Source organism: Haplochromis burtoni, unplaced genomic scaffold (assembly GCF_018398535.1).
Source record: "Haplochromis burtoni strain Fernald_Lab_line unplaced genomic scaffold, NCSU_Asbu1 Contig_10, whole genome shotgun sequence".
In the NCBI taxonomy this organism is placed as follows: Eukaryota; Metazoa; Chordata; class Actinopteri; order Cichliformes; family Cichlidae; genus Haplochromis; species Haplochromis burtoni.
In genome coordinates this window covers 997951-1008156 of record NW_024582371.1, presented here as the reverse complement: position 1 = coordinate 1008156, position 10206 = coordinate 997951, and the positions used below count along the sequence as shown (strand labels likewise).

Below are 10206 nucleotides of genomic sequence, written 5' to 3'. Positions count from 1 at the left end.
CATTTCCAGGCTTTTCAAAATGCATTTGTAGCTCATTCCCAGCCTGAAATAAAACTCAATCAGACTGTCTCTGTCCATGGTGTATTTAGCCTACTCTTATGCTTATGTCTCTACGCAGCTGTCCAGGAATTCTATCAATAAGATGTGCGCACGTTATCTATTTCGTGGCCACAAATTAGCATTTCGTGCGCACGTTATACCTATTTCGTGCCCTCGAAATAGTATTTCGTGGCCACAAATAAGTATTTCGTGGCCACAAATTAGAATTTCGTGCGCACGTTATACCTATTTCGTGCCCTCGAAATAGTATTTCGTGGCCACAAATAAGTATTTCGTGGGCACGTTATACCTATTTCGTGCCCTCGAAGTAGTATTTTGTGGCCACAATTTATTTATTTTTTGGACCATGTCATCAGAGGGGCTCCGTAGATTCAAGTCTAACCAGAAACTAACCTCTCATGTGGTATCGCTAAAACACTGGAGTGTTGACTTTTCTGTGGGACTCTGTGCAATAATAAAACTGTTATCTACAACTTTATTGTACACACATGAATAATACTTTGGGGTTAATGGGGAACAAAATGGGTAGAAAAGGAAGTCATAGTGAGGGCCAGTTTCCACTTTTTATCTCTGAAGTGCTTGTTAATTTATCACAACATCCATCCATCTTCTTCTACTTGTGTAATTCAACAAGGAGAGCTGGAAGCCAATCCAAGCTAGTGAGAAGTGAGGTGCACAGGGTGACAGCACATCACAATACACCAGTTTATAAGGGAAACCTAGATAGTACTGGGTTGTTGCTGCACAGCCACGACGTGAATCCTCTGTTCTGCCACATCTCAAAGGTGCTCTGTTTGATTGTGACTGCAGAGGCCGTTTGAGTACAGTGAACTCATTTACAAGCTTCATGATAAGGTCAATGGTCATAGAGGGAAAGAGGAATAGATATGGTCAGCAACATTACTCAGGTAGACTATGCTCAGTTGCTACTAGAAAACATCCCACATACCATTAAATCACTGCCAGCTTGAACTGTTAATTCAAGGCGGGATGGATCCATGCTTTCATGCTGTTTATGCCACCAGAAATCAAAATTTATCAGGGCAGTTAACCTTCTCCTAACCTTCTATTGAGCAGTTTAGCCTCAGTTTCCTGTTCTCAGCTGACATTAGCCACACCCAGCGTGGTCTTCTGCTGCTGTAGTCCATGCGCTTCGAGTTCTGAAGTGTTGTACCTTCAGATATGCTCATCTGCATACTTTGGGTTTAACACGCGAATATTTGAATTACTGTTGCCTTCCCAGCTTAAAGCAGTCTGACCATTCCCCTATATCGCCAATAAGACATTTTTTCCTCCAGAGAAATTTGAGATATTTTATCTTTTTCTAGAGATGGTCGTGCAGGAAAATCCCAGTAGATCAGCAGTTTCTGAAATACTCAGACCACATTCGAAGTCACTTAAATCACCTTTTCCCCCCTCTTATCCTGCGTTTACCTTTGGGAGGACCTTTCACAATGACACGACTGTCAGGCTTGTGAGTGTATGGAAATAAAAGTTTAATATACAAGCATTTACCTAAACAAACACATTTCTCTTCTTGAGCAATACAGTTTGGAGAGCATAATGTTTTGTTGTGATCATATAGTCTTTAAAAAGAAGAAAAAACATTTAATGCTCAGACAGGGTCAAATCCCAGCTGTGATCTCTCACCACGACTTTCTGTCTGTAATGTCATCCAACTTGTGGTTTCTTGGGTTTGGCTTTAGGGACCACTTTAATGGTTGTGGATGCTGATTTGGCTCCTTGCATGTTCTGAGCAGTGCAGGTGTACGTTCCTTGGTCCACGTCTCTAACTTCATCCACGAGGAGCACAGACTGAGACTGCTGCTGAGCTGTTCCTCCACTGACCGGAATAACGCTCTCCTGTGTGTATGGAGGTCTCCCAATCTGGACCAAGCATAGGAACTCACACACACACACACACACACACACACACACACACACACAGCACACACACACAATCTGGACCAAGCATAGGAACACACACACACACACACACACACACACACACACACACACACAGCACAGCACAGGAGTAAACATTACAATGAGTTATCATGTTGCAGTTTATTTCCTCATGGCTCACCAATAAAGACATATCTATTATATTCCTGTTTAAAGGGGATAAGGTTCAGGCAGTCCATAGGTTGAATACTTTTTGACTAATAATAAACTCGCTAAAAAGGCAACGCAAGCTAAACCGACTGAAGATATTTGCCAACTGCAGGACTTTTTTTGAGTAATATTTCAGTTCACAACCTAGAATTCATGTTCATACTATTTCAGAAAGAAAGCTTATTAGAATTAATACAAAAGCCATACAGAACTAAGCTAAGTTTGTATTAAAGCATACAAGCCCTGTTTCCACGAGTGTCTGACCTCTTGTCCTGGGTAATCCCAGGTGAACTCTATGGCCACGTCTCGTTCTCCCATCGCAGAGCAGGTGACACGTAGATTCTCCCCCACAGTCACTGTGCTCGGTGACGCTTGGATCACTGGAGCGGGAGGAGCCCTAGGATCTGAGAGCAAATGTGATGTATTAGTAAGTAAAATGTTGTGCCGTCACCAGTAATCCTGTAATTAAGGGTAATTTTCATCCTTAATTTTGAAAAGTTTTCATTGATTTACAATAAAAAAAAAACAACCCATAAATGCTAAAATTCTGAAAAAATTTCTAAAATTTTGAAAACGTGAACTCACAGTTAACATAGATGAGCATGTACTTCATAGAGCTCTGCCGCAGGTTTCCCAGACTGGCAACACAGTACAAAGCTCCGGCATGATATGGCCGAGGTCGATGGATTGTGAAGCCCTTCTTGACATCAAAGGAGATCTCCCTCCTGTCCACGTCCAGCTCCACAGGTGGGTACTCACGGTGCAGAGTTACTTTAGCCTCAGGTGACGTCACCTGACAGGGTAGGACTGTAGGCCAGTTGCTCCTCAGCTGAATCACCTTGTAATAGTCAGACGATGGAACAAATAGTTCTTGTGGATCTGGTCCGTACAGAGAGGAGATATGGCAGATTTATGATAAGATTATTAGAATGTAAAAAAGATTCCTGTCAAGTCTGCAGTTCAGAGAAATGCAAGCCTAAGCATCAATAAAATGTATTAATCACACCTGGAAAAAAGACGAAGACTTTAACAGCTTTGCTGTATTCCTTCCTGCAGTCAGTGTCTTCACAGTACATTGGGTAGCATGTGTACTCCCCCGTGTCTGCACCAGTGGTGTTGACCAACGTCAGAACCCCATATCGCTCATACTGGACAATTCTGCACAGCCAGAGCAAAAAGGAGCGAAAGAACACATTTACTTCCTTACTTACTCAAGCTTATACTGCACTTTATGAGTAAAGATCTGTAGACATGAAAAGTTACCTGAGCCTCCCATCATTATCCTCCTCCAGGTATGGGGGGACGCTCCACTGCACAGGTTTGCCCCTGCACCTCAGCTCCAGAGTATCTCCTGTTTGCACATTTATGGTCTCACCCACCTTCTTAAACTTCCCTTTGTTTAACACCTTTATTAGTCAGACACAGACATGTACTTTAGTCGTGAACTTTGCAAAATCAAAAAGTTAATTTATAACAAACGTAATACCTGCGTGAGGAGGGTCTGCTCTGCACGTGCAGCTTTGACCTTCGGTTTGACTGTTATCGTTCTGGGCCCTTTGTTTGTTGATTTCTCATGCTTTGGTTTCCTTGGCTTTGGTGTCCTTCCCGGAACAGCCTTCTGCTCTTGGGCATCTTTTTGGCAATATTATACACAGTACGCAGAGCACATGTTTCAGAATATTTTACAAACAAAGACAAGGCTGCTACAAGTGAGAAAAAAAAGTTCATTTTTGCTTCTAGAATAAGCCACATTGTGCAAAAGACAGAAAGAAAATTGCCCTCCTCACCAAATCTATGAATATCACGTTCACCGAATTGGATGACAAGGGACTAATGTCACTTACCCAACTCGAAGATTAAGGCACAAGTAAGGAGAGCAATGAGTACCAGCCTCCACTTTGACCCAGACATGTTCGCCAAAGGCATGGCTGATGAGCTGATTGTTAGTTCATGGAGTTCAACCCAGAGAAATATACAACAGAAATGAAAAGGAGAGAAGAAGAAAAAGAAGGAAGGAGGAGGGCAAAGCTTGCAAAGTGAGCAGTCTGCTGTTTATTAGAGTCACGCAAATTCCTTTTCCTCGGAGTGGCATTAGTACCCTAAATTCCTTCAGTGTGGCTCAATGGAGGCTTTCAAGCCTGTCCGAACCAATGAGGGTCCAGAGAATGAGGCCCCTCCAATCTGGAATGGCACAGCCTGTTTATTTAGCTGCCGGACTGTAAGTGTACTAGCAGCATGAGTCTGAACCTCAGAAACACTGCCTGGAAAAGGAGCATTTGGTGTTTAATACACTTTATGTCCTTCATTACTGTATTTTATGGGTAAATAAAAGTTTTGTCTCAGTTAGCTCTAGATTAATATGTTGGTTTTTTTTAAATATGCCTGAAAGATTTGCACCTAAAATATTCACACATTACTTAAAGTACATTTTTGAGATGTCGAATGCAGTGGAAACAATGTAAACCTTTCCTTGTGAGTGGCCAGCTAAGCTGTGATTTTGAACATGACCGCTATAAGCTTCTTTTCAAAGGTCCTTTTGTTCTCAGTCGACTCTAAATAGTGAGCCATATCTGCTTCTTTGTGCACGTCTGCAGTGGGAATGAACTTATAGTAGTCCTTTATTTTTACCTCTTTATCGACACAGACTGCAACAAGGTAACTCCATATTTAAGTGTTTTACAAAAGCGAATCATTAAATTTTTAATTCAAGTGTACAGTGGCAGTCGTTTAGTTAACAATCACATGCAGTTTCCATATTTACAAATGGAAGATGAAATCCCATAAAAGGTTTTCTGTATCAGCTCTGTAAAATATAAGGTCTTCAGTCAAATTCTGCACATTTAAAAAAATATATTAAAATAAAATTAAGATAATGTAAAACTGAAATAAAAATAATTTACATTTTGCACTTGATAAGAAAAGTGTAAACCTGTTATTTCAGAATTATAAAAGCAAATAATCTACAGAATATTTTTTCTTTGGAACAGGCTCACTAATACGACAAGATATACAGATAAATATCCTTAACAACAATGTGAAAATCAGTGATAAGTGAAGATCTTCTCGGTCCAAATATATCTTAGGGAGTTTTTCATTTTGGACCATTTAGATAACAAACAGACTGCGTTAGGATGTAATAAACCGTCAAGTTAACAAGTTATCAGGCCATTTGCTTCGGTGCTGTCGTAGATTGAAGACTGCTGAAGGGCAGCAGCACCGGTGCATCTCAAGCAGTGGTTATAAGTTAAAGCAAGTCGCTCACTGTAACATCTCAGTTTATCTGTCTTCACCCCGATTGAGCTCAGAATTTCTCTTCTTTCATACTATCCTTGTCTGTTTTGCCGCTGACTGTTTCGATCTCTGCGTGGTCGGTCATGAGTCGCTTCCTCTGGACGCTGTTACGCATTCCATAGATAAAATAGATAAGTAACCCTGCAGAAGAGAAGAAAAGAGAAGAGTGAGGGTCACCCAGCTAGATAGCAGCCCTTTAATCCTCTCAAACAAAAATATACCCATCATACCTATTAGCATCCAGACAGCATATCGGATCCATGTTTGACCGCCTAACTGCACCATCAGGTAGACATTGATTAAAGTACTCAGTAAGGGCAGAAGAGGGATTAAAGGTACCTGAAGAAGGAGAAAATGCAGAGATGTGAGATTCCTACTTGGTGATTACAAGAAATTACTTGAACCACTTCTTACCATGAACGATGCCTTTGTGGGATTCTCTGGGTGTCTCCAGATGAGGAACAAGTTGACCAGCAGGAGCACTCCAAAGATACAGACAAGCACGATGCTCCATGCTTGAGTGTTGGCAAGAGCTTCCATGCCTTGGCTCAGAGTAATGCACAGTGCAAGAATGCACAGAACTGCAGTGGGAAAGTAAAAGACGAGAAAGAAAGATTAGAGGCGGTAAAGCCCGTCATGAACCTGTTGCTGGTCAAGAAAAGAACTTCAGTGCTACAGAAGCATCAGTAAAGATGCCTCAGTGATGTTTTCCTTACTTACTAGAAAATATGGTCAAGAGCGTGACTGTTCGTGCTGTGGAAGAGTTGGGTGTTTTTGGAGGTTTGAAGAAGCTAAACTTTTTCTTTGATTCTGTGATCTTAAGTTCTGTGTCTTCAGATGGACCCACCTGGTACCTACAATGACCACAAAAAATCAGTCGATTTGCACAGCAGAGTGAATACATAGCTGCAGGGTGTTAACAGATAAATGTACCTCAGTATCAGGATGCATACTGCCACGAGTGTGTAAGCAAACAGAGTACCAATGGACATCAGTTCCACCAAGGCATTCAGATCAAACAGTAGAGCCATGATGGCTAAAGCCAGGGAGAAAAATGGAATTAAATGTTATTTCTAGCCCATAAACCTCGACCTCTGTGGATCATGCAGAACAGCATTAGCATAAGTACAAAATATTATACACATGACACCTACGGGAGTTGCTCTGCTCAGCTATAGAAACCTACATCATGAAGCTCCTGGCACACAGTTTTTCTGCTGATGTTAATACCAGAAGAGGTTGGAGTCATCAGTGTTGGTTACTTTTTCTATGGTGGTATCCTATTACAGTACCACAGCATACCACTTAAGTCCAGTAAGCTCTTTAGAGAAATGTTCACACGCGATTGTACAGGCAGACTGCATGGCTGGATTCCAAATGCATATTGCAATGACAATAAAAAGAGCTGAATTCATAGATTAAGAGAGAGAGTCAGAGAGACTTTATTTATCCCCAAGGGGCAATTAAGATAGATACCCACACAAGGTGGGGCACAGTACCTCTGTGTAAGCATCTGTAAGCATCATTAAAATAAGAGTTATAACTGGACACATTCAAAAGTATTTTATTACATGTACTATTTTTTGTTTTAGGTTTATTACTTCTATTATATTTACAGTACTTTTATTTATAAAGTGTATACCTGTACCTGCCACAATGCCAGATGATATAGTAGCTATTGCTGGACTGCCTCTGGAGGTGACTTTGGACAAAGGTTTGAAAAGCAGCCCGTCTCTCGCCATGGCAAAAAGTACTCGAGGCATCGGGAACATGGAACCTAGCAGACTGGAAAGACAAACAACAAAATGAATGCAGTGTCCGATTAATTTGTAATCTAAATTAGTCATTTCACAAATCAGTGTCAAAAGGTCACTCTAACTAAACCAACTGATTTGACATATGGCTTCTTTTTAACAGCTTAATCTGCTATGATGACTGAAGTCAGAAGATTGTACTGGCAATTTCACAATTTATCCACCTCGCAAACATCAGAGGCAGTGGAAGAATCATTCACAGCCTCTGGAACCTGACACGTCCTCCACACCTTGTCTGTTAATTATTACTTAGCTGAGTTATTTTACGTTAACGTTACATTTTTAATGAACTTTTTGAGTTAGCTACTTTTCTAGATTTATTTTTCAACATTTTGGACTTTTGAACATCCATTATCATTTTTCTATTTTTTTCCAAATAAGATACATTTATTTTTGCACCTTTTTCTTTCTGACTTTGAGCTTTAAACATCACTTGATCCATGCATGCACTACCCATACTGTCATACCTAGTTGACAGGGCACACAGTGAACCCACAGCCACGGCATATTTGGCAGGACCCCATCCAATGTAGTCAAAGGCTATTGGCAGTGGGCTCGTTTCACTTAGCAGGTAGTAGGGCATCATAAGGGTGAGAGCAGCAGACACAGCAAAGTAGGCCAGGAAACATATAAGCAATGAGACCACAATGCTAATAGGGACAGACTTCTTCGGGTTCTTCACCTCCTCTCCTAAAAGAAAGGAAACCAAGAAGTTAGTGACCCCCTTACAAGATATATCTCCTGCAGGAGTTTCATGCATTGTTACACAAAAATCATAAAAACTAGTGGAGAGAATCATCTGCAAATTATGTCCTCAACGTTAAACTTTGTCAGTCTGTTTTAGCCAATAAGATAAAGTTATCCCACTTCAGTTATTTATTTATTTTTGCTACAAAATGGAATTGTCAAGCATACCAACACAGTTACTGAAACCTGCCATAAATGTTGCGTTAAGACGGAGTCAATCTGCTATCTCACTGCAATTATATGAGGTCAGTTTGGAAATTACATGTAATCTGTGTCTGATAACACAGACAGAATTTCAAATCTAACTATTAATCTGCACTTCCTGTTCTATAGGAATGCAACCAGCTGCAGCCAGCTGAGTCCAGTTCCCTCGAGTTTTTCTCATTGACATCTGACTGATGGCAACATGCTGGCAATCTGCCTGCATTTATAAATCAAATGCAAGTTATTTGTAAATTTGTAGAGCTCTCTGAGTGATTACAGTCGGTCCAAGTCCAACCGTGATTATTTACAGGAAGATTGTTCGTTGTTCATATTATTCCCAGAGTGTTGTCCCTGCATCGATACAATATTGCCACACAAAATATTGCGATACAATAGCGTACTGTATCGATTTTTCTAACCCTTTCCCAGCACCACTAAAAAAATAACCCCATAAAAATGTAAAGAATCTATGGTGAAAATTAAAAAGTTTATAAAATTTAAAATAAAAAAGTGGAGGAAGTTTATTTTATTTTTAGTGTGCTTTATTAATGAGTGTAGAGGAAATACTCATCGTTATAATTGTAATTTACTCCTCTCTGGAAATAAAGCACTATTTCATCCATTATCCACGATTGCAATATTTTTTCCATCCATTCATTCTCTTCCAATTATCTTTGTCCTTTATGTTATGTTATTATGTTATGTTATGTTGTGTTATGTTATGTGTTATGTTATGTTATGTTTGTTATGTTATGTTATGTTATGTTATGTTATGTTATGTTATGTATTTGTGTTGTGTTATGTTGTTATGTTATGTTGTTATGTTATGTTATGTTATGTTATGTTTTGTGTTATGTTGTTATGTTATGTTGTTATGTTATGTTATGTTATGTTATGTTATGTTATGTTATGTTGTGTTGTGTTATGTTGTTATGTTGTTTATGTTATGTTATGTTATGTTATGTTATGTTATGTGTGTTGTGTTGTGTTGTGTTGTGTTATGTTGTTATGTTATGTTGTTATGTTATGTTATGTTGTGTTATGTTGTGTTGTGTTATGTTGTTATGTTATGTTGTTATGTTATGTTATGTTGTTTTGTTGTGTTGTGTTATGTTGTTATGTTATGTTGTTATGTTATGTTATGTTATGTTTGTTATGTTGTGTTGTGTTGTGTTATGTTGTTATGTTTTGTTATGTTATGTTATGTTATGTTATGTTATGTTATGTTATGTTATGTTGTGTTGTGTTGTGTTGTGTTGTTATGTTGTTATGTTTTATGTTATGTTGTTATGTTATGTTGTGTTATGTTGTGTTGTGTTATGTGTTATGTTATGTTGTTATGTTATGTTATGTTGTTATGTTGTTATGTTATGTTATGTTGTTATGTTTTGTTATGTTATGTTATGTTATGTTATGTTATGTTATGTTATGTTATGTTGTGTTGTGTTGTGTTGTGTTGTGTTATGTTGTTATGTTATGTATGTTGTTATGTTATGTTATGTTATGTTATGTGTGTTGTGTTATTGTTATGTTATGTTGTTATGTTATGTTATGTTATGTATGTTATGTTGTGTTATGTTGTGTTGTGTTGTGTTGTGTTATGTTGTTATGTTATGTTATGTTATGTTATGTTATGTTATGTTATGTTATGTTATGTTATGTTGTGTTGTGTTGTGTTGTGTTTGTTGTTATGTTATGTTATGTTATGTTATGTTATTTTGTGTTGTGTTATGTTGTTATGTTATGTTATGTTATGTTATGTTTGTTATGTCATGTTATGTTTTGTTATGTTGTGTTGTGTTTGTGTTGTGTTGTGTTATGTTGTTATGTTATGTTATGTTATGTTATGTTATGTTATGTTATGTTATGTTATGTTATGTTTTGTTTTGTTTGTGTTGTTTTGTTATGTTATGTTATGTTATGTTATGTATGTTATGTTATGTTATGTTATGTTTGTGTTGTGTTGTTATGTTGT

At 38.4% G+C, this 10206-nt stretch overlaps 1 protein-coding gene across 1 annotated transcript; it reads right to left on the bottom strand.

Moving 5' to 3' along the window:
- Positions 1 to 1535: 1535 nt before the first annotated feature.
- LOC102294618 (platelet-derived growth factor receptor-like protein) lies at positions 1536 to 5462 on the bottom strand. Its single transcript, XM_042228791.1, has 7 exons — positions 4020 to 5462; positions 3662 to 3807; positions 3439 to 3581; positions 3182 to 3333; positions 2761 to 3054; positions 2440 to 2579; positions 1536 to 1947 (listed from the first exon to the last, which is right to left on the bottom strand). Exons 1-7 carry the CDS (start codon positions 4099 to 4101, stop codon positions 1732 to 1734), a joined length of 1173 nt encoding a protein of 390 aa, XP_042084725.1. The 5' UTR covers positions 4102 to 5462; the 3' UTR covers positions 1536 to 1731.
- Between the last annotated feature and the right edge of the window lie 4744 nt (positions 5463 to 10206).

What these genes read in the sequence shown, in the direction of transcription:
- LOC102294618 (XM_042228791.1), bottom strand. Translation starts at nt 4,101, where the DNA reads ATGCCTTTGGCGAACATGTCTGGGTCAAAGTGGAGGCTGGTACTCATT. An exon ending in GATAATGATGGGAGGCTCAG is followed by an intron (nt 3,334 to 3,438) that starts GTAACTTTTCAT and finishes CTGGCTGTGCAG; the next exon opens with AATTGTCCAGTATGAGCGAT. An exon ending in CATGCTCATCTATGTTAACT is followed by an intron (nt 2,580 to 2,760) that starts GTGAGTTCACGT and finishes ATTTGCTCTCAG; the next exon opens with ATCCTAGGGCTCCTCCCGCT.